Source organism: Thunnus maccoyii, chromosome 16 (genome assembly GCF_910596095.1).
Source record: "Thunnus maccoyii chromosome 16, fThuMac1.1, whole genome shotgun sequence".
Classification (NCBI taxonomy): Eukaryota; Metazoa; Chordata; class Actinopteri; order Scombriformes; family Scombridae; genus Thunnus; species Thunnus maccoyii.
Window position 1 is genome coordinate 27,291,473 of NC_056548.1, and position 24,970 is coordinate 27,316,442.

Consider the following 24,970-nt stretch of genomic DNA (forward strand, 5'->3'; position numbering starts at 1 on the left):
TTGTAAGGTGATTGGCATTTTCCGGGAGTCATCACTGGGTCATCGGTTCGAGCAGGTATGGCAAATATATACAATTAATGCTATTGCTTGTTTAATTGTGGCACTGATCAAGTAAGTTCCTCTCCTTTTATGAACAGGGCACTATGATGGACTGCTGCTGGGGGACAGAGGATACCCTTGCACACGGTTCTTGATGACCCCCTATCCTGACCCACAGACACCACCAGAGAGGCGCTTTAATGTGGCACTCAGTAAATGCCGGGTCAGGATTGAGATGACCTTTGGGGTCATCAAGTCCCGTTTTAACTGTCTCCGTGGTCTGAGGGTCTCTCCCAAGTGGGCCTGCCAGATCATAACAGCATGCATGGTGCTCCAAAACATCGCCACCATCCGAAAGGTGAGAGACCCTCATGTGCCATTGGTGGCACCTGACATCGTTGACCTCATTACCCTGGATCACCCCACTGGAGCAGCCATTAGACAGGCCATTACTAGTCAGTTTTTTATGTAAAAGAAAACAAAAGCAATATTTTATTTCATATATCATTCTGATTCTGTTTTATTCCAAATTTAATTATCTGTAAATACTGTAGCCTGTGTTCTATGTGTGTAGCATGAAGGAGCTACAACTTTCATTTCGTTTTGCAACCCTGTTGTACGACAAGTTAAGTTGACAAGTTGAACCTTGAAAAAAAGAATAGACCAATCACAGGATGTGTTTCACATTTTTGTTTAGTTGTTCTGCCTTTGCTGGGAAAAAAGAGTCATAAGTATACAATGTCAATCATGCTTAACCAATAAAATTCTAAGTACCATTTACTGCAATACCTTCTCCAGTTGCTCAATTTCCAATTTGAGCTTTTTGATCTCTAGTTCTTTTTTAATGTTGTCCAGCTCCAGGTTCCTTTTGTATAAGGGCCTCACATTGTCTGCTCCAACCTGTATAAATAGTATTAGTTGACAGGACATTGAAGTGTTCATCAAGCAACAGAGATCACTAGGATAGACTTTTCAGTCATATTGGTGTTGTACTGTGTTCATGATTTACCTAGATTGGCGTGTTCTTGGTAAGGCTCACTTTAAAAGATGGACATAGGACTACGAGAAAATATCAAATTAACACCATCAGAGATTTTCTGCCAGCATTCCTATTGCTCATAACCCTCTATTATAGTCACTTGTTCTTCTTGACTAAAGTAGGCGGCACGCGATCTATCCATTTCATGCAGACAAAGACTCAAATGATGCGTCAAACGCCCCTTTTTATGGGAACGCGCACAGAGCCTGAAGCAGAAAGCTTGGGAAGAAAGATCATAACCACCATCGTGATACCAATTATCTCTGATTGCGAGTTTAGGGTTTGTCGAGCCAGCTTACTGAAAGAAAGCCTGGCTATGTTGAACTTGCTTCGCAGTACACCCCTCTGTCCTTCTCCCCCTTAGTCCAGTCTAAACAAACAGGGGGAATGTCTGAGGGCATCTAGTGGACTGGTGGAGGAACACAGCCAGACTGGGACAGAACCATGACAGAGAAGGGATTGAAAGTTCAGTTCTTAGCTTTGTTTTAAGGGGTTACAAGCCGGAAGTGTTACGAAGTACATTAGGACTAAATTACTGGGCTATTTTTGGTGTTAAGCAAGAACCATTTTGACACGTTTTTAATTTTTTGTTCTGTGTCAGTTTACAACTGATCCCATAAATTCAGTTCTTAGCTGTGAACATTCGGAATCTGACAAAAGTTCTTGAGGGATTGAATGTAAATTACTGGTGTGTAAATGGGGGCTGAACCTTGTTTTACTTTAAAAGAAAAGCCCTCCATAGCATTATAAATATTTTCTTTGGACCCTCTGCTAGATCCTCCATTATCCAAAATAATATATAACAGTGTTGAATTGGTATAACTCATGCAATCATAAATCTATAAAAAAGGCATTTTAACCCATAATATATTCATGGAATCATTTTCACACGTTTCACCAATAACTAAATAGTGAGAAGATTGTTCCATGTTTCTCAAAATTTGACATAGTGGGTCTGGGGGGACACTACCTAATTAGATATGACTATTTGTGTGACTATTAGCAATATTGCAAGTGAAGGCTGAAATAAAATAAAAATTTGGGGTAAGAAAAAAAACAGATGATAGACCCTCCCCTGCTCTTTAAATAAGTCAGATAAGCCTTCCTGTAGTCAAAAGAACAATTACAATACCCTCCCATTTTTCCAACCCCTCCTCCCCACCAAACCATTTTTGTACAGTCCCTAAATTGTTACAAGTTAAGCTCAAATCTGTGAGTACAAACAAGTTTAGAGTATACAGCCATTTGTGTGGCAGATGTAGTTATTTCATAGCCTGTATTGATACTGTACTTCCTGCTCTGGTCTGAAGGCCGCAGGGTATCAAACTGAGTTGTGAGCAGGCAGAATAGACCTGATCTGCTGTGCTGGATGTGACAATATCTGTTCCATCACTCTCATGACTAACACCCCCTCCCCACCAAGACATTACTTGTGAAAGATCCAGTGATTGACAGATGAGATCAGACGAGTGGATTTAGCAGGGGAGATCTCTGCCTTCCCTCCGTGGGATCTGAGATTCACACCCAGTGCACCCGTACATAAACCCCCCTCCCACACACACACACACACACACACACACACACACACACACACACGAACACACATACACACACAATCCACACACCCTCCCAGATGACACTCCACTGCCCCCAAGCCAGAGTGGGAGGTGTGTGTGATTTTTTTTTCTCTTTATGTGTGTGTGTGTGTGTGTGTGTGTGTGTGTGTGTGTGTGTGGAAGCAGACTGACAGCAGCATGTGGCGCCGCCAACATGGCTCAACCCCCCCCCTCACCCCTCTGCACCCTCAACTTCACCTGATGTTTCAGCTCCTTGCCTTCATCCGCAGCCTCCGCCTCCTCCTCGACCTCCTCCATCATAACCCATGTGGGCATGGCCGCCTCCCAACCTCCCTCTCCTCCAGCCAAAGTGGCCACAGGACTGGTTTCAAGCCCAAACCCAAGCCCCGCTCATTGGTGCCTCCCCACCCCCCACCACCCCTCCAACCTTCCCTGCAGCCCGGGCGATCTGAACCTGATCCAGTCCTGATGGCAGAGGCAGAGGAGGCAGATGCCTGGGCAGTGGGAGTAGGGCAGCGGCCATGACAGGACTGAGGCTACTTTATCATAGTTAGGAAGGAGTGAGGGCAAGGCATGAATATCAGCACGTACACACCAACACGCACAAAATGCAGAAAAAAGCATATTTACTTTTACGCTTTTAGCAGAATCTAAAAATGTACTGCCATGATGCAATCACGTAAATCCTAGTTTCAATCAGGCAATGCCTAACAACTGAATGCTGAAATTACAGTAGAATTAAAGGCTGTAATATTACAGTATGATAATGAAAACAAGTATTCAAATACAAAACAAGTATGTGACTTCTCATAAAGTGTCATTTTAATGTATGTTTCAACTGAAATGTGGAAAGAAGTCAAGCAAAGTTGTACACTGTTGTTAAAATTAAAACATTATACTCAGACAAAGAGTTTTGGACTAGTGAACTACTAGTGAAACTAGTGCAAAATCTAAGCTCCTCCTCAGCAGTTTTCTGACTGAACTAGACATAAGTCCACTGGGCACGGCTGTGTTACATTCCAGCTCCGGCTGAGACGATATATTTACACATCAGGTCTATTTTTTGCCATAACAGCTTGTGTCGCTGAAGTGTGAAATCCACTTGTGAATGTATATACATGCTTATATTTATTGACAATTGACTTCAAATTTTAATTTATTTTAATTTAATTTGTCACTGATTTTGTCATAATGGATATATAGAAAAAATACTGTTATCAATTTGTTTGTATTTAAGTTGCAAAAGAGCAAGAACAAGGGAATTCAGAAGCTAAACCATCCAATCAGTGTTCCAGGGGGCTGTGGGAGAGTTTAAAAAGCTGCTGCAAGATTAATCATCATAAATGATCTCTAAAGTATGCAGAATAGAGAACACAACTTACAAGACATGATGGATGCGTTCTCTTTCGGTTTGACCTCCTAATAAAGTGAAAGCTAATTCGGTTGAACTGTTAGTTTGGTTTGTTTACAACTTGTCTGATCATCATGTTGTTGCAATCCAAGTAATCCTAACAAATTATGTCAATATTAGACGATTCTGTGCCTTGTGATTTACATTCAGTGGAAGGTGTGAAGGTCGGGTTGGTGGATGGGCTGAGATTTCAAACTTTCATGCAAGAGACTAAAGTTCACCTCTTGTCCCAGACCTGCAATTATCATTTTCATTGAATGGGAATGGTAAATGGACTGTACTTGTATAGCGCCTTTCTAGTCTTTTGACCACTCAAAGCACTTTTGACACTACGCGTCACATTCACCCATTCACACACACAATCATACACTGAATGGGTACAGGGGCTACCATGCAAGGTTCCAACCTGCCCATCAGAGGAATCTTATCATTCACACAGTGATGGAACAGCCATCAGGAGCAATTTGGGGTTCAGTATCTTGCCCAATGACACTTGGACATGCTGACTGGAGGAGGCGGGAATCAGCCAATCTTCTGATTAGTGGACAACCCGCTCTACCTCCTGAGCCACAGCCGCCCCGAGCTACACCGATCTTACACATCAAAGTGTGTTACTGCTGTATACGTGAAAAAAGTAGTATAACGCCTTTTGTGTCTCCAGAGGGAGCTGTTTGGAATCTGATAAATTGCCTCAAGTGATGTCACTTGAGTAGGTGTCGGTTGGGGCTTAAGACTACGAGTTTGAAAATGAAAAAAAAATCTGGGGTTGTGGGATTAGAAAGAAGTCATCTCTGCTGGAGGCTAGCAGCTCCAGACTACATTAGCCGCTACTAGCATAACACACCCGAATCCATAGATTTATAATAGGAATTGGATACAGCATTGGAGGCGTGGCTCCATTCATTCTTATGAAAGTTGCTCAGTGGCGCATGAAGCCAAAAAGCCAATTACTGCTGTAAAGAAATAAATAATTGCATGCATACTGAGTATGCTCTACGTGCCCCAGCACCCATAGAGAATGCTCACTAGAGATTTCTGCTGGCCGAGTCGACTAAGTTCCGGTTTAGCCCTCCGCTAATGTGAATGGAGATAAAATTATAATAATGGTGCGGCTTTTCTGGACTTTCCAAATGTCATTGGATCAAATGGATCAAATTCTGATAGTGAAACGAGTCATTTCGCGGGGAATGTGACGCTCAAATAATGTATCCACCGTTAGAGCTGCTCCTTTTCCCATGATTGTGTGCGGACCCAGAAGTTGCAATTACACAGTTTGGCCACCATGTCAAATTGGGTTCAAAGCCTGGCGTTCTTCTTGGGGACTCTCCCGGATCTCCAACTGAAGTGTTGATGATCTAGTTGCATTGTAGTAATTTAGGTGGCAAGGGTTTTTTGTTTGTTTTTTTGAAGATTTTTTCTGCAATTTGCCTTTATTTGATACCAATGGGAAGGCAGATAGAGAGAAGGCAATGAACAACGGAACTGAACCTGGGGACGTTGCAGTCATGTGGTATGCATCAACCAGTAGGAGTCCGGACTGCCACTGGCGACATGTTTTGCCAACAAAGACAAAAATGTGTGGAATAAAAAAGACAATATCTCGGGTTCTGCTACGAGTGCAATGTTAAATCAGAGGAGTACTCTCTTAACTAGAACCACAATCTTTCCCTAACCTTAATCCCCATACCATAGTAAGTTTGACGTAAAAAAAAAAAAAGAAAAAGAATCCAAGATCTCAGCAGCACTTTTATCACAAAGAACTGATGCCAGAGCTATGTAAAAACAAAAGCCATTGTAATAAACTGTAATTTCCCTCTAATGTTATTATCATACTGCATGTCAGGTGAAGCCACACATCCACATAAGGATCAATGAAACATTAAATAACTCAAATTTTGTGAATAAAAAGTGTTTCTGCAACTCAGTGTTCAAAGACAGACTAGGCTGTTGAAGTATGCACACAGTATGTTGTCTCATCCTTTGTCCCTCTGGGGGATGATGAGGTGAAGTTTTCCTGAGCACTGATGTAAAGAATAGGTCAGCGCTGGTTGTAATCATTCATCGCAGCCTGACATTATGGCTGAGCAATTAGGCAGGACAGTTGTGTACTTTACTAATGAACAATGGTTGAACGAAGCCTCCCTCAATGCTCCCATCCATCACCCACAAACATCCCCGACTTTTCCAAGCTCACACACACACACACACAAACATACAAACACACACACACACACGCCCTGCTGTTGCTGGGCTGTTGGAGGTGTTTCCACCGGTTTGATGAGTTTCTGGCCAATGCTCTCAGCCTCCCTGCTGAATGTGTGGCTGCCTCTCCTCCTCCTCCTCCTCTTCGTCTTTCCCCCTTGTCAACACAATCCCTCCATCCATCCGTCCTGAGGCCCGGGGCCGGCGGGGGCCGATCCGCCCCTCGCAGCGTCCTCTGGGTGCTCTCTGCTTCTCCTCTGGTACCCCTCCCACCGCACATACACACATTTGTCTTTGGGCACCAGTGAGGGCCTTTGATTTATTACATGAGTTCTCTAAACCTACACCCTGGTCTTCAGTTCTGTAATGTTTAGCAACTTCACCCTTACTACTCATTCATTTAACATTATAAAACATAACATTGAATTTAATCTTAACGCAAAAACCGCATCTTGTTTTTTGTCAAGTTGACAACAATGCCGTTTCAATGGTACAAATAATACTAGCAACAAATAACCTGAAAGACTGAGCTGCAATGTGGTTTGTTACGAAATTAGAACATAAAATAACTACAATAAATGACCCCAACATGCAAGGATTTATGGGTGAAGTGAGACAGATTATCTGATGGGAGGTGGACCGTTACAACCTGCAGGGTCACGTGACTAATAGGCGTAGTCAAGCTAGCACTACCACTAGCGAGCTAATCTGCTAACACTGTTTACTACCACTTTGACCACTATTGGCTGTGTGAGCTGTTATAATGTTGGGTTGACAATGTTTTACAAGTTTTTATTTGAAAAAAATGGTCTGATGGACATATTTTAGTAGGAACTGATTACTGAAAATCACATCAAAAAAATGTGAAAGGATCCTTAAATGTTGTGCATGATTATCCATAATGGATATAATGTTATATTTGACGGGAGGTTAGCTTGCTACACATCTCTCATGATCATAGTCTTTATATTCTATTCTTGCAATGTTTAATTCACAATTTGTTATAACTTCTGTATAAAGTTTAATATTTTTTTGTTTCTCAGTTCTTCACTGTTTCCGGTTTTCTACAAGTCAACAAATTAGCAAGGCTATCGAAAGTACTCTACCAGTGGTCATGTGACCCTTGCCTTACAGGTCATAGCAGTTCGCCGTGAGTCTCCCATCATCTGATAGCTAGTAGTTTTTACAGCTTGGCTTAGGTTGTCTAGCTAACAGACTGTATTCTGGACCAATGATGAACTGGAAACTGGTCGTTTATGCTTTCAAACCTTACATGTGGTTGCTAAAGTTCAGCAGTAAACACAATATTTGTGCATCTATTTGACTTTGTTAGAGCAACAAACATTGTGACTAATTTGCAGTGGAATTGCAAAGTTGGAAGAGCTGCTGGTTCCAGAAACATTTTCCCCATGATTCTTTTTTCAAGTTTAAAAATATATCCTTGATGTTCACCAACATAGAAACAAAGGAGTCTCCTTCTGGATAATTTAAAAATACTTTGGGTTTATGGGAGACCCAAGAAAATTGAAAAAATTAGTCAGTTTGATAAGTGTCCCAAAACAACGTTATGTTTAGAGCGACAAAGTCCAAATAAGGAGGAGGTCAGGGTGGATGGATGGGACACAAAACATCAGACTCTAACACGAGAGATCACTGTTCACTAACAGCAAGTCAACATTGTTTTGTTTTTTTAAACTATGACCACAATCCTCCCCTAACCATGTGATTTTTATTGTAACCATGACGATGCAGGTCCAATAATCTTAATTAAGATTTAATTAGCTAGTAATGCTGACCAAACCCTAACCATATCATAATACTTTTCAACAGTGATTTGTAAGGCTCAGACAAATGATGTGATGAGTATTCGTTCTTGGCCAATCACATATTTTGTCGTTTAGTTTTGAGGACGTGTTAGTTTATGTTAAAGCCATTTTTTCTTGTTTAGTCAGAGACGCTTACATCAAGGAATTTACCATTTATAGCAATGCTTACACAGTTAGATTTAGAAATGCTGTCTTGAATACATGAATCTTGGAAGTCGTAGTTAACTTCTCTCATTACTTTTTATGTCCCTTAGCTTTTACTTTTTGTCAAACAATTAGATATTATATTAATTGTGTACTGGGGTGTGAGTGCCACCAAAAACTGCTAAGTTCAAACCATAACTGTACACATCCAGTGTAGACAGTGGAGTGCTGCCAGTGTTGACAAGGTGTTATAGTTTTACCAGATGATGAGGTCATTAAAGTGTTCAACCCCACAAGGTCAGTAATATGCTTAATCTGCATACTAGACTTTTGATATTTCTTATGTAAAATGTGAAAATGTTGGCCTGATGGTGCAAAAGTTCAGGATTCAACAAAATCATGAGGACTCATCCTAGGGACCATGGATACCTGTGACAAAATTCATGGACAAGTTAACCTTAACCTCAAGTATCCCTTGAAAAAAAGGTCAGGGAGTCACCAAAACCATTTGTAAACATCCTCTGGGTCCAATAAATCTCTATGTACACCTCAGGAATTACTATCTCTCATGTTGCATAGACAAAGATGAATGTATCGCTGCCTGTGCTAACTGGTTGCTCCAGACATTCTCCTTTGATAAAAGCCAAGAAACTGCTGGTACTCATTAGTGGAGAAGAGGAAGAAGACTGCTCTTCTTCCTCTCTTGAGTTGGCGTGCTTGTTGGAATGACACATGCCCATTCATTACTGGGGAAATAGGGAGTGAGGAGGAGGAGGGGATCGCTTCTGCAGGGCTCTTGTGGCTGTGCCAACTTTTGGGAAACAGACGACAGGAGTGGAAGCGAGGAGCAGCCGAGTTAAGGCTCCATATACTCCCAGTGAAATCCAAATCTGGCTCATTCACAAAGGCTGTCGAACTGCTGCTGAATGTGGAGCTGCGACCAAATGTCAGCGCTCTCATTGAGACTCTTGGTCTGTTCGTTAAATGATGAAGGAGCTCGCAAGTCTTGACAGGAAGTGACGCAGTGGGAGGAAATTATACAGCTGGAGAGATGACACTGCTGAATAGTTGCGGGGGCGAGGGTTTGAAGAAAGTTTGTAAAAATGTCAACTGACCAACGTGTGCTGTGGCAATACACAAACCATCCACTTTACTTGCTTTACATTTAATTACATTTTTAATTTTGTTCAAGGTATTTCAAGATATACTTGCTGCTAACTGCACTGTAGTAGGTGTGTAGGTATGTGTCTTAACTCTAAATGTGAGTGTATGTGTTTTAGGGTTGAAACATCATGTGTTGAGGCCCCAAGAGTTCACCCCAGTACCAAAAATGTCTATATGGGTCCACACTAATACAAACTATGAATGTTTTTTGTTTTTTGGTAAGGTGAATATGCACCTCTAAAACCCCATGTCAAAAACTGGGTTTAATATCGTCATTATTTAAGTTTAGATTGCGATCACATGGTACACATTCCTGTATTGATCTGTTTAATTTGTGTACTTGAAGGTGACAGTCCCCTCTGGGTTAGCATGTACTTTATATATGTGTGTGCAATCGCAGAACTGACAAACATCCCAAAACAAAACTGTTGACACCAGAAATCATTTGCAGTTTTGGCATTTTGATTCTTGGTAATGTGGCAGCAGAGTATTTTCAGGTGGAGGCTGTCAAACAACCATACATTCATTTTATCCTAATAACCATCCTTTTCCCTCCTCAGGCTTCTACCTAAAGAAAAGCAAAACGCTGCCACTCCTAACCTTGACACCTGCCACGGCCCGTTTTGATAAATTTACATTAAAAGAGGTGAGGCGTCTGGCGGCGGAGTCTGCCTTCCACCAGCTTTAATCAATGAAAACGTTTTTGTGGGCCTCCGGAGAGTGAGTGGAGCCGAAGATAAATATTGGCAGAAAAGAAAAATGTGTTGTCCTCCCCAATCGAGGGGGACATAATGATATTCAGAAGGAGACCCCCTGCCGAGACGCGAGGCAAACTGTTCCTAAGCAACAAGACACATTTTCCCTCTCGGAGTGCTCAGAATGGGGCTGGTGGCTGGGTTTTTGGGGAGGTGTGTGTTGGTGTGTGTTTGTAGGGGGTGGGGGGGGGGTTCCCCTGACGACTTAAACCTGCAGTTTGATGTGTGTGTCATTCTGTCTGTCTAGAAAAAGTGTGTATTTGTCTATTTGGGTATGAGCTTGTAGTTTAAAGTCTGTGTGTGTGTGTGTGTGTGTCATCCCTCCATGGATTAAGGGGTGTTAGGGAACAGTGACCAGCATCAGTGAGAGTGGATTCAGTCCAGATGCTGCCACACACTCAGACATACATGGCTTACTGCAGCTGATGGCTTGTATTAGTTATGATGGGAGAACATATATAACATGAGGACAAATGTTAAAGGTTATTACAGCTGTATGATTTCAGTGGTGTTGAATTATGTTCTCTTCATGGCAACAAGTCAATTTATTAATAAACAACAATGCAAGACAACCTAATATTCTCCTAAAGTCCTTATGTGCATTGCTGTTTATTAATAAACTGACTTGTTAAATGCTTAAGAATTCATGAGTTGCTTTAAAGGACGGGTTCACAATTTTTCAAGTCTGTCTTAAAACAGCAGTCAGGTGTCCTTATGAACAGTGAAAGAGGTTTTTCTCACTGTAATCATTCCTCCTGTTCATACTGACTAAAAAGATCCCCTTCAATGTAAGTGATGGAGGCCAAAAAACACAGTGTCCACACAGTCATTTAGTGCAACAATACATTTAAAAGTCGATCTGAAGCTTATATGAGGCTCCAGCAGTCTGAGTTAGTCATATCAAGTGGATATGTGCCACATTTACAGTTTTTTTAGCATCAGATTCCCTCTTTGTGTTTCCCTGTTGAGCTGCGGTGGAAGTATAGTAACAAAAAGAGACTTTGGCACTAAAAATACTGTAACATTAAAAGATATCTACTTGGTTTGACTGAAGCTTCATATTAGATTCAGATAAACTTTTATATACATTTTTGTACAGAAGGAGGACTGTGGATTTTGTCCCCCATCACTTCCATTGTAAGTGCATTATGAAGAGATCTTCTAATGGTCAGTATGACAGGAGGAATGATTACAGCAAGAAAAACCTGTTTCAATGTTCATTTGGGAACCTGACTGTTGTTTTAAGACAGAAATTGTGAACCTGTCCTTTAAGGAGTAACTGCTGAATTTTATCTTATCTATAAGGCAAGCCTAAAATGATCTGTAGGCTACACTACAATACACTTATTGGCTTTCTCACAGAGTGAGATGAGATTATTGATATCAATCTTCTCATCTCACTCTTGGCAAGAAAGAGAATAAGTGTATTTTGGAAAACTTTGAAGTATTCCTTAGAGGTTTAAGTGGTTTAATATCTGAATTAATTTGAGATGTATTCATTCACAGACTACTTACATCTGTGTAGGTAGTCTACCTGTAGATGTTGGTAGTCTGTCCTCTAAGCCTGCAAAGTGAGGATTTACTGGACCTACTGTAAAACTGAGCTATTTAAACAGATATTCCAACAGTTTAGTGTTGCTTTTTCATAACACTGGAGGTCGCACGAGAGACACATTTTTAAGAATAGTCAAAATCAAATCTGCAAAGGCCAAGATATTCTGTCCTTTAGTCCACAGAATGGGTTAAGTTCCAAAAACACTGAATTCTCATAATACTGTCTTTCGTTAGACATAGTCCATTAAACACCCGCTTCATTCAAACTGCACACTTCCAGTTTGAAACTCGCTGAGCTAAGAAAACTTTGATGGCATCACTTGACAAAGTTCCTCCAGAGCAACAGAAGATATTATACAGCTGTTACCACAGGCCAGTACATCACCAGTATGTGTAAAATCAGAGTGCCCCTAGTTTACAGTATACTGAAGGATATACACACAGATTAAGAGATGATTAGTGCGCTCAGTTCATACAGGCTGAGCTTGAAGGTTCATTCCTGAGCTGGAGTTGGAGTTAGTCAGTGTAGTAACTTGTGAAGGCTTTTGGACTGTAAAAAAAAAAATCCCAGCAGGACTTTAAGTCCACGACTGAACAGAAAAAGAGCTGAAAGTACAGACACTGAAACTTTATCACCCATGTTCTCCCTTAACTGTTCTTTCACCATCCATATTTTCTTTCAGTGTGGTGATAGTTGTACATGTGACCAGAGTTCAGAGGATAGTTGTATTTGTGCATCACATAAAAACTATTTCATCATAGATGATGAGAACACACAGAGGTCCCACAATCATCACCTTCCCAGTCAGTGATTGTCCTGACAGCTAATAGATGATCTAAGACTGACACCTAGTGGTTCAACACTGGTAGTAAACACACAAGACGAAGAAGTCAAGCCTGTTCCAGATCTGGAAATAATATCAAGCCAGAACTATCCAATCATGCAAACCTTTTAAGACTTTCTCTGAAGTCTAAAGGTCAGATGTCATCTGTAGCTTGAGGTGTCCTGACTCTAAACTTTACACTGCTAAATCAGCAGCATGTTTTTGGAATGCTGTTTCGAATGTATTTTTACAGCTCAGACAGACATCTGTGCTGCGTTCTTGGCCATTACACTGTCATTATTTTATATGACTTCAGTTTTGTTTGTAGGATCCATGGCTAATAGATTAGACATGTATATTAGGCCTTTTTCATTACAACAAATATTGTCGCTGTCTTATTTACAGCCATGTAATGGTTAGGCTTGTTTTGAATTTAAGTTTTAAGATATAACAGACTGTACCAATGTGTGTCCAAGTTTTAGTTCTGTTACTTTACATCACATAGTTTGTTTACTGCAGCATGAAACATCATCTCTGATTATGTAACTGCTGTCAAAGCTACATTTTGGTTGCCTGGTAACTCAGTTACAGTTGCACATTTTGATTGGAAAAGTCAAATCAACGAACTGTTCAGATCAGTCTGCAAAAAACAAAACAAAACAAAAAAACCTAGAATAACACATTTTCAACATTCATTTGATCATAGCACGATCAAAATGTGAGCCAAAGGTTTGGTGTGAAATATAGCACCAAGATGCATAACTCTTATACTGCATATGGTGTTATCATTTTCTATTTGTAAAATCAAGCACTGTACAGAATAAGTTATTGGATCATATAAACTAGGTCCCATTACTCATTGAAGGAGGTTAGGTTTCCCCCTGCTGGACATACAGAGGAACACATGTGATTACAAGAAATACAGGAAACTTTTGTGGGTTTTAGAAGTCAAACGCAGATCAGTAATCCCAACTCAAGGCCCACTTACTTTATTCCAGAGCTTTAAACTCCATGACGCTTCCTTCATCAGCAGATGGAGTTTGATCAGTTGTCATGGAGATGGATCTGTTGACATGACAGGTCAGCAGCTGTTTTTCATTTTATCAGCTGTATAGCAGTTTTAGCTGGCTTAAAAAGCAAGTTCATTCTTGATTCAGTAAGACAGTGTAAAACTTGAGTTGAGATTGTTTTGTCAAACTACTATGTCCAAAGTAAAGAATGAATCTTGGTGCTTATCTCTGATGAGTGTTTTGGACAATTTGATGGACAGTTTTGAGAGCCTCATGTGAGAAAACTCTACTAGCAGATTCCCTTCTATTTAGAATTTTCTCTTTATATGTATGAACATCATGTATGGATAGTCTGCCTTCCTCCACAGGGGAAAACAACCCTGTTTGACTTAAGAAATATACTGAGTACACTTAATCTAAAGGATTCTGGAGTTTAAATACATTACCTAAATCAACTTAAATAAAATGAGGTGGAGGTTCCACATGTTGCCAAGGACGGGGAACAGTGGAGGATGCTGACTGTGACCTTTTGTCCCACAGGAGACAAAGAGGATAAATTCATTAATTCTTAATGCAAGTCTTACCTGCATTGTCTATAATACAACAAATTCTGTCATTCACCTCTGTGACTGTCTCCCATTTAAGTCATGGACCACTTTGCTTTAGCAAGAAGACTTCTGGCATTTAACTCTATATCAAACTATTCCCTCTTGAAATGAGTATTCTACTACAAGTTTGTGCAGTTAAAGGTGCAGTCACACTGGATTTCACATACAGTATACAGGTGTAAAGGAAGGCCCACTTCTTTAGGAGGATGAACTCTGATCACCGACTGTAAATGACTCCTCACTAAGATATAAAATAAAATATTGGCCCCATGTTTTTGACTATGAGAATATTGTCTTACCATATTTACTGTCAAAATCTGTGTTTTGCTTTGCCGGAGACTCTCCGTGTCGTGTTTGTACCTGGGACTCACAGATGGTGGATTCAAATTGTCTTGCAGCAGCTTGTGTCCCAATGTTTCCCAAATAAACTCAACTAATTTCCCCATGTGGTGATTAAGTATGTACAATGAAATAATTTGGTGTTCCGTCGCAACCAATTATGTACACTTTGGAGTCGCGAGTGGCAACATGATAGAGACACAAATTAGCTGCCATTTGTAACATTTATCCTTCCTGGAAATCGGAAAGCCAAATCAAAGCAATTATGACCCGAGCGTGTCTACTTTGGAGTTTACCAAGTTCATTATGCAAATTAACTTCCTAATTAGCTTTCGGCTTCATACACACTTTCATCTGCTTTTTTTTTTTTTTTTTTTGTGGGGGGGGGGGGGGGGGGGGTGCTTTTAAGTAATGGCCGGCACACAAGAGTCCAAACAAAGCTGTGTGTTAATACAACAGGGGCGGAGAATGGGCCACTTACAAATCAGACCTAATCAAAATCTCAGCGTGAACCGAGGGACACTTGGCATCTGACGGATGAAATACTGTCACAAGTCCCAAAGCTGCATGTAACTGACTTCAGTCTCTAATATCCTAAAGAGCACAGGAAAATCAAGAGGAAGAAAGTCTTTTGTTTCAGTCTTTTTCATTTGTGTTTCCTGTAAATCATGTATGGTGCGACCACAACAACTTGTCTCTACTGTCAGTAGTTTAAGGGGTTGTTCTTTGTCAAATACTCCGCCTGGAACGAGACAAACCAAAAGAGATGATCAGATATTTATTTATGATCACAATCCTGTGGAGTCGGATTGTAAGAATTATGTAATAACCTGTGGTGAATTTATTACCAGGAAGTCCACGGGGTCCTGTGGCCGGGCTGTGCAGCACTCGATCAGGCCCTGGGTCAGAGTGGGCATGACGTGCTCCATCAGGTAGTTCCTCATTGGGACTGACTGAGCCTCCAGCAGCTCCTCCTCCTGCTGCCTCGCCTCCTCTAAACCTTTACACTGACACACGCACACACCAGGCAACAAACACATACACAGTTATCTACTCATTAATCTGTCTTAGTACAACTGTGGTCATAGTCCATCATTTTTTAGCTATGATAGTTTTGTGCTTACCACTGCTGAAAAGAAGATGAGTCAAGAAACACAAGCAGTCTATTATATTTTAGAATGGGGACAATCTTCTGCCAGAAAAATTCAGTCGTGAGTGATGCATTCATCCTAGCAACATCATTTCCAGTCAACGCAGAAGCTGTGATAGTGGTTGTTAACATTGTTCATGTTGACTGAAATCATTTGATTCAAAAGTTGTTTCTTCCTCAAGTGGACTCACAGCAGCCTGTACAGCTGTGTCCATCTCATTCACAGTGAAAGCAGTTCACTGTGCTGATCATTACATTCAACATACAAATGATCTTTAACACATTGACACATTGGCTCAATTTCAGAGACCCAACAAAAATGTGACTTCAGGGGATCTTCTGCACCTCCAAACCTCCAGCACTTACCCACTCCTCCCAGCGTGCAGCCCTCTGCCCAGCCTCCTCCACCTCCCTCCGCTCCTCCTCAGCTTTCTCCTGAGCCTCTCTCTTAATCCTCTGTTCAGCCTTCCTCATCTCCTCCTCCTGCACCTCCTGGCTGCTGGGGCCGTAGTTCCTGGGTTGGCCCACCACGTCAAAGATCTTCTGCATCAGTAGCAGGCTGTCAGGTTCATCATCACTGGTGATCTCTGGAGAAGAGACAAGTAATAGAACAAAGACATCAGCTATTAGTCAATCTAGGGTAGACTAACTGTTTGTGACATAAATCACAGGCAGGAGTGATGTTTTTGCTTCATCTGCATCCAAGGCATCAACTGACATAAATACCACATGTAAACCAGGTCATCATATAGTTTTACAGTGTTCCTGTATACAGTTTTGTTGTATGTACAGTAGGTGGTGTTGGTTCACTGCTGTTTTGATCAAAGTACAGACAGTATATAGTAAGTGATGGAAAGAAAATGTCCCACTAGCAGCCTCTAGAGGTGGCCATGTTTATTACAGCCTACAATAAAAAAAAAGGGTTCAACTGTGTGTTTGCTGTTCTGAGAGCCTAATTTCTATCCTGAGGGTGGAACTACATAAAATACTTAATTGTTTTATTATTCAAATTTTGAAGTATCGCTCAAACATGGGAAGAGATTAAATATTCAGTCTGTAATGATCTTACAGAATTCAAGATTCACAGTTCCTAAAATGACACTATGATCTATTGCATGCCCTGTTGCCCTCAGCATTATAGGCACTTCATTAATGTAAAATGGCCAAACTCCACCAATAATCATGAGACCAAACCATCTTAGAAGTAATGTGAAGAAGAATTTGGGATTAAATGCCATACCATAGATGGAAAAAACATGGATAAAGGTAACTGCTGACTTAGTAAAATAAATGTAAAAATGTGGTCTTGTGTATTGTGTGTTTCTTTTTCAAAATTACCTGAAATTATCTTAAAAGTTTATTTCCATTAGGTTTGACAGTTTTACATTCAAAAAATAACTTGACTTTTAAATGACGACCTGCGCAGTCGTTGCCCCGGGTTACCCAGTGTTTTGGACAGATACACCAGGAGAGGATTGCTTTGAACAGACGGTCTTGAATGAGTTATTAGCGGAGAGAGAAGCTTTAACTGATCTACAATTTTTCATGGGACTGTGTGAACTGTTTTGTCAGTATTCAACACACCAGCTAATCTGCACGAAAAACTGTACAGAATATTTCACCATAACTGACAAGTTTGATGTGCAGATAAACACGGAGGTTTCTGTGGTTTTTAGTTTGCAACAGTCCGGCTCTGGTTGCACAAAATTTTTATCAGCAGATCTGCCATACGCAACTGTGCCACAGTGTACAACTTCATTCCAATAGAGACAGCAGATGGAACAGATACCTGCTGCCTTCAGATGGCTGTAAAGGAGAGGCTGTCAGTATATGATGCTAGCTGTTGTGGATGGTGAAAATCACTCATTAATTCAGTCTCACAGGCCATGACATAACCAGAAAAAAGCTTAAAAAATCTTTAAAAAAGGGAAGAATTCACTGTTTTGTTCTCAAATGATAAAACGAAGCATTCTGAACAGCTACAGCTCTGATTCACACCTCTGACTGGTTTCTTCTCCATAACAATGACAGCTGAGGGTAAAGGGTACTGTATGTACTATCAGCCATGCCAACCTGAGAGAAAAAACCTCACGGACAAAGTAGAAAGTAAACCTCTAGTGCTGTTAAATTATCCCAAAGATTCCTGTGATTCCTCAGTAATGCTGAACATGCAGCTCGACCAACGAACATCAGGATGTGGTCATGCTTCATGGATTACCCAGGTACAGAGGGCTGATGTCCAGCTCATCAAAGTAGTTGACAACTGTTTCATCTTCTGTATTTTTCTCTCTGTATCCATCCAGCCGTTGCAGGAAGTGCTCCTGCTCATAGTTGTACTCCTGCACCAGCCTCTCAGGCAGGTTCATCACCCGATCCTTCAGGAAGCCGTCTGACGCATCCAGACACAGCACAAACTCTGTTCCACACACAAGAACACCATTACAAACACTGGAAACTCACAGGATAAGGCCTTCTCACTAATAAATCTTGTGTGGGTTATTGCAACTTGTTTGTGCAGGCTGAAATATGTCTAGCGTTCAACAGTGTTTCCCTCCAAAAAACATAACTGACACTGCACTACAGAGGTGTTCCTGGTGTCACACCTGGCATAATCTTCTTGTTGTATGAGGAAATCTGCGATGTTCCATCTTCTGACTCATGATCTTCAGCTAAAAAAGAAAGAAAAATACACATGTGTATGTATGTATAGCATGTATCCATGTGATTGTGATGCTGTTGCAGTAGGAGCTCTCACCATAGAAGAGTTCTTTAGCTTGTTCATATGTCTTGGGAAAGCCGTCCAGAACAAAACCCTGGTTTCTGCAGGGTTTAGACATCAGCTTGTCCTTCATCACCTTCACCAACAGCTGCTCATCCAACAGTCCTAGTGGACAAATGAGCTGATGAGATGCTGATCCTGGAATGTAGCACTTCACTTTCATAAAGTTAGGGGACTTGTGAAAGACTAATAGAAAATCAAAGCGGTCTGAGATATTCTAATCTTTTATTAAAGACAAAAGATGTTACAGTAGCTCCCAAAAAAGTATTTGACTGAAAAAAGGTGACATTTTGACTCCGACTGGGTCTTCATCAGGCAAATGGCCAACATGACAAAGAGCAAGATATCAAGAGTTTTAGAAAACATGTGGACTTCATTACTTGAAGCCGGTTTTATTAGGAGGGAATGAGTTCTACTGTGTTACTGGCAGAAACTAATATTTACAAGGTGAGTGTGGGTCTGTACCTGCGTTCTGCTCCATACTGTCTCTCAGGCTGCCCAGCAGCTCCTGGGCTTCAGCTGCAGAGTTCTCATCCTCTGCATCTGGATCAGCATTCCTCACAGCATCCTCCTAGAAATAAGGACAGAAATGGAATTGTGAGGACATTAAAGGATGTTCTGCATGAAAGACTCTGTAGTGATGAACCCACAGAGAATTATCACTGTAGTCTCTACAGAGATTTTTAGCATGTTTTAGCTCATTGTTTTGGTTTCACAAAGAGCTGAAGGTTAGTGACTGGCTGGTGAATGTGGAGAAGCATTTAGCAGCTAACGAGAAGTCAGAGCTACAAGGATTTCAGATTGTTCTATTGCCCCTAAGAAAAAAAAATTGAAAATTCAGTTTGAAAGAGCAGAGCAGCAAACCAGTTTTGAGATGGTCTCAGAGATGGTTTCCTTCAGTCTGATGTGATGGAGCTTGTAGTGTTCACAGATCTCTTTGGACACTGTGCTCTTCCCCACAGCAGGAGGACCCAGGACACACACACGGATGGGCTGGAGAGAACACGCTACATGGATTATTTAATGCAACTAAAAGAGTACTTAAAGATACACTGTATGTGGAGGTAGAAATATTATCATTACATTTTGATTGGGTTGGTCATTTTATTATGATTGAAACAGTTAGCACCAGTGTTTCTGCTTTCTGTCCAGCACCTACCAGCAGTCCTCTGGTCTGTCGGTACTCCTCCACCACCAGCTCTATGTTGTCCAACAGACCAGACTCACACACCCAGCGGATGGAGAACAGTTCCTTTAGGTGTACAGCCTCCATACGAAGGTTAATACACATGGAATCAATTTCCATCACCTGTTGAGAGGACATGGTTAGCCTAGCTTAGCATAAGGACTAGTAGCAGAGGGAAACAGTTAGCCTGGCTCTGTCCAAAGAGGGAAAAAAGGCCTTCCAACACCTACAGGTACCATAGTACCAAACCTGGCAACCTCACCATGACAAAAAGACTCTGGCAAGCTTCAAAGTTCCAACATGTAACTCCATTTAAAACTCTGTCATTGTTACATTTCTGTTTGTGTCCAGATTTAGCAAACAAGATACTTATTAACAATGTTAATTAACGAGCTTTAGAGGTGCTGCTAAGCTTAATTTTTCACTTTGCACAGAGTCAGACTAGCTGTTCCCCCTGCTTCACAATAAATATCATATTTGTACAATATGTTAACCCTTTGTACGATATACAATCAATGATAAAATAATAAATAAAATAAATATACATGTATGATCATTTCACAATGTTTTTTCCATATATTGTTTTCCATAATAGTGAAATGGTATGGAGCTGATCTGAAACCAGATCATTTATTGATTATACATTACCTATCTATGTGTTCATGGTAAACTAACCCTGAATCTGCCATTAATGATCTAACATCTCTGCTGAGATCTTGTACATCTTTGACTCTGGTCTAGTTACTGTAGTCAGCATTACTGAGGCACAACTGTGAATAATCCAGTGTCAGCTCTGACATCAAGACAATATAATGTAGATGCAACTAACACTCAAGTCCTGTGTGAGGAAGGCTTCCTCAAATGCCCTTTTCTGGATCTTTCCTGGTCCAAGCGCAGAGACAACTGCCTGGTGGAGAAACATGTCAAATGTCATCACATTGTCATCTTTATATCTCAGGAAACATATCAGGCGTATATATATATATACTGTAAATATAGGTGAGTGAGTGGTCGCATAAAGTACATAAGTTGCATAAACTATTTTTTTTTACAGTGTTACATTGATCTGAAATTTCTAATTCTAGCAGATGTAACCTTCACTTTTACATGATTACAGTATCAATCTGAAGAAGGATTTCCAACCCATTCACAGGGACATGTTTAAGCCATTTACACATGTTTTGATCACCACTAACTTGCCATACACACCTTCACAATGTCCTTCATGGTGTTGTTGGAATAGTCCACAGCTAGCAGGTAGTATGGCTTGGGCTGATGCTCAATTACGTTCTGAATCACACTTTAACACAAAGAAATCATTCTGTATTTAAAATATGAGTACAGAGTTTAGAGCAAATATATATGTCACAAATTTAAGTCAATATAGTGTTTATTTAAGTGTTTAGTAAAGAAGGCTCTGTGCGATCTATATTCTCATAACAATAAATGTTCAAGGAAGCTATGTATTATTTGTGTGTGTGTGTGTGTGTGTGTGTGTGTGTGTGTGTGTGTGTGTGTGTGTGTGTGTGTCCAACCTTGCCAGGTCATTGATGTGAATCATGGGAACGATGTTGTTGCCCTCTCCAAACACAGGTATTTCATTTTCTTTGCCCAGCCACGACATCTAACAATACAGAATATTATCCAATTAGCTGCACGCACTTACTGTACTCAGCTAATCTTATTACACAAATTCACATTTTTGAACCAATTGACAGTGAGATGGTGAACATGAGTCTTAATGTTTATTTGTGATTTCTTATCCACCACTGTCAGCCACACTGTCAAAGAGCAACTTCCTGCAATACTTCCTGAAAGTCTTGTGTTTGATGACCTCCAGTGGTTTTGATATTAAGTTTTTTTCTTACATTATGGTGAATTATTATGGAGTTACATGCTGTATTTGCTTCTCAACACTTCCAGTTTACACACAGACATGCACGTAGCTGTGTAAAGATCGACTGGGTTACTTTTACTGGAGAAAAAGTCATAAATTTGATGATTATGAATCAAGATCTCAAGTCATAAGAAATGTCTTTTTTCTATGATTTCAAAGTAGATTTACTGATGCTTATGGCTATCTTTATAAAAGGTAAGTTCTGCTGATTTTTACAGTGTGTGTATGATGTCTGCACATTGTTGTCTGACAGACTTATGATTTTGAGATTAAGGGGTTTGAATTTTGATGCAAATTGCATCCCTCAGCGCAAAGGCTTGACAAATTCTTTGTAGCCACTGTGCAAAATTTCCACTTGTACACCATGAATATCAAAATGAAATGAGCAGATTTGACAAGAAATTAACTGAGCATATCAATGATCCTCAGTAGATGAACTCTTTCCATTCTGCACACTTCTGAGTTTTTTCTTTTTTTTTATAGCAACACCCTCAGGACATTTTTTTGTTTTATTGTAGACAACATATTGTGTCCCTTTATCTAATTTTTATATTGTGGCTCAAGGGGGTGCTAGTTGGGATTCACACCTGGAGTTTCTTTGATACATAGAGAGACACTCCCATATAATGATGATATACAAGGGGATAGTAAAAGCAACACTCTACAGCAGTCCTTAATTCTCACCTTGAAAAAAAAGTGGAAGACCTGCTCTCCCATCCCGTACTGAAGTCCTGATGCCACCACGTATGTAGAGAACAATGATCTGTCCTGAAAGCCATGAGGCGGGGCGTTACAGCGTCATTGAAATGTGTAAAGTACACACAAAGTAACAACTTACAAATGTACAGGAATTTGAAACTCACAGTTTTGCCCATTTTGACCACCCTCTTCTCCAGGTCAATGTGTTGTTTGAAGTTGGGATGTGCTCTTCTTCTCCTGAAATCCTCATCAGTGAAAGGAAGCTCCAGATCATCCTGTTGCACAACATATAAAACTGACAATGACATTCTACAACTGTCATTGAAATCTGTTCATTTTAGATGTACCAGGCCTATTAGAGTATGTGACATAAACACACAGTATAGTCCAGAGGTACTCTATGTATGCACTCACGAAGTTGACTGGCTTGCTGCATGCCCAGGTCATCACCGTAGAGACGAGGATGAATGTCTTCTGTCCAGTAAAATTGCCAATTTTGTTGTGGAGGGCTTCAAATACAACACAAAAGAGAAGTGACTACTTAATTCATTGATTCTGTTATTATTCTCCACCAGCCTAAACCTTTTCAGGTTCTGCTCATGTGTCCCTGCAACGACTGGGCAGATACCCTATAATGCTGTAATAAAACTACTGAGGTGATTTCTTGCCTTTTGGGGTTTTTGACTGAGAAACCCTGATGTAAAGGTTCATAATTAACATTAATTGACATAGACTGTAACTGTGAGGAGCATTTATGTAAAATAAAAATCATGTGGCAGTATACCCTTAGAAGTAGAAGAGCCTCGAGGAACCTTTCGGGGTTCCTCCCAATTGCCACTGTGGAGGAACCTTTTCAGTTCAAAAAGGTTCCTCGAGGAACCTCTCCTGCAGGGGTATATAAGAGTGTTAACTGATATGTCTGCAGTTTCTACAGCTATTGTTGACATTGTAAAGATGCAAATAGTTCATACACTTCCAGTATACAGTGCCAGTCAAACTTTCTCATTTCAAGTGAATGGGAAAGAGTCCAAACTTTTGACTGGTGTAGTAGGTGGCAGAAAATAAAATACACATTTATACTAAAAGGAATACACTTCAAAAAGACAAACAGTAGCTCAATAAAACATTACAGCAGAGATCATTTTCATTTCTGATGACAAATATGTATTTGATGCTGTTTGCAATTGGCAGAACCTGCTACATACTGTAGATGTAGACCTCCAATACAACCAGTCAACCATCTGTGAACAATGTTAAGACAGTAGACACTAAACAACCCGTCAGCCCCTCAACAACCACACGCCTACCTGAAACAGCCCAGAGGGCCTCTTCTACTTGATCGGCATGCTGGGTAATGTTGTAGATGATAACATCACACTCCATCAGTTTTGGAAGAAGCTCATCCCTGTTCAGTTGCTAAACAGGAAGTAATATAAGGAATATAAAGAAAATGTAAAAAAAAAAAAGTCCTGGACTTTAATAATGTTAATTTACAGTATATCACTATACTGGACAGCTTTTGTTTGATGAAATACTTACAAAGTACTCCTCCTGCATATAAGGTCTGTCCTCCTCAGACCTGTCAGAAACTGTTCCAACAATCTGAAAAGCTCCTGCTATCATCCTCTCCTCCTCTTCCTCAGTCTCCATCTCTCCATCAGAGGCAGCAGGAGCTCCAGCCACACACTCCGACAAAAACTGCAAAGAAGATGAACATGTAAACGTTAACTAGTTAACTTACAGTGTGCTGCCGACCAAAGCAAAGCTGTCCACAAACGCACCAGCTGTGCCGTTAACTTTAGGCTTTAGCTACAAAGCTAGCAGCTTGGCTAACTCAATGCTGATACTCCACGTTAAAATACATTTACCTTGGCAATACATTTGGACGCGTATGAGTCTATGTTGTTGATAAAAACTCGTTTAGGTGTATGTTTGGCTTTTTCCATCGTCATCTCCGCCATATTAGCTAATATAACACTGTTAGCAGGTGTTGTTGATGTCCCGTTGCCATGGAGATGAGCTCTAGCGGTGTGATATCATGGACAGACCACACGGCAGATTTTAAATAAAAGTGTATTTTATAAACTATCTTTATGAAGTAAAATTGAAGAAATCTACAGAGACACATATGAAATATAATTTTCGCTTCCAGACATTACAAAATACACGAGGGTTGAGATTTTAACATAAAACTGACAACTGCGCAACAAATACAAAGCAGCATCCTGATGATGACGCTATTGTATTGATCTAATGTATCACCCAGTTTTACTATTCACCAAACAGGCTAGGCGACATGCTAGCCTATGTGCTTTAATATTGTAAAATCAGTGGTCGACCTCCCATGTTAAGTTCACCGCACTGAAAACATCTTACATCCTGATATGACACACATAAAAACCACATACAGGCCTAGTTCTACTCTTTACACTTCAGGGCCTTCTCAGGGTCTCTGACCCCATTTTGTGTGGTCAATATGACTCTTATCCTAAACTCTGCAGTCTTCAAAATGTGTTCAGATATGTGAACCCTTGCTAGCTAAATGAACCTGCTTTATTATAGGAAACAAAAGATTTAGTAGAGTATTCCTGCATATTATTTGTTATTTACTGTGGCTTGTGTATCATTGTACTTGAGTTAATTAAGGATGGCTGTTACTAATCAGTATTCATAAGGTAATTTTCAGGAATTATTTGACAAAAGGGTAACTTCTATATATAGCAAAATAATAATGAGAAGTAAGCATATATTACCTGTAATTATTATT

At 40.4% G+C, this 24,970-nt stretch overlaps 1 protein-coding gene across 1 annotated transcript; it reads right to left on the reverse strand.

The window, feature by feature from the left end:
- Positions 1-15,104: 15,104 nt before the first annotated feature.
- On the reverse strand, positions 15,105-24,404 carry ak7b (adenylate kinase 7b). The gene is made up of 18 exons (XM_042389423.1): positions 24,072-24,404; positions 23,743-23,901; positions 23,511-23,619; positions 22,618-22,712; positions 22,368-22,478; positions 22,189-22,272; positions 21,143-21,231; positions 20,817-20,907; positions 20,437-20,514; positions 19,581-19,730; positions 19,286-19,414; positions 18,887-18,992; positions 18,398-18,526; positions 18,246-18,311; positions 17,861-18,058; positions 16,009-16,229; positions 15,341-15,499; positions 15,105-15,234 (listed from the first exon to the last, which is right to left on the reverse strand). Exons 1-18 carry the CDS (start codon positions 24,162-24,164, stop codon positions 15,196-15,198), a joined length of 2,106 nt encoding a protein of 701 aa, XP_042245357.1. The 5' UTR covers positions 24,165-24,404; the 3' UTR covers positions 15,105-15,195.
- Positions 24,405-24,970: the final 566 nt, after the last annotated feature.

What these genes read in the sequence shown, in the direction of transcription:
- ak7b (XM_042389423.1), bottom strand. Translation starts at nt 24,164, where the DNA reads ATGGCGGAGATGACGATGGAAAAAGCCAAACATACACCTAAACGAGTT. An exon ending in ATATGCAGGAGGAGTACTTT is followed by an intron (nt 23,620 to 23,742) that starts GTAAGTATTTCA and finishes CTTCCTGTTTAG; the next exon opens with CAACTGAACAGGGATGAGCT. An exon ending in CTGAGACCATCTCAAAACTG is followed by an intron (nt 18,993 to 19,285) that starts GTTTGCTGCTCT and finishes CCTTATTTCTAG; the next exon opens with GAGGATGCTGTGAGGAATGC.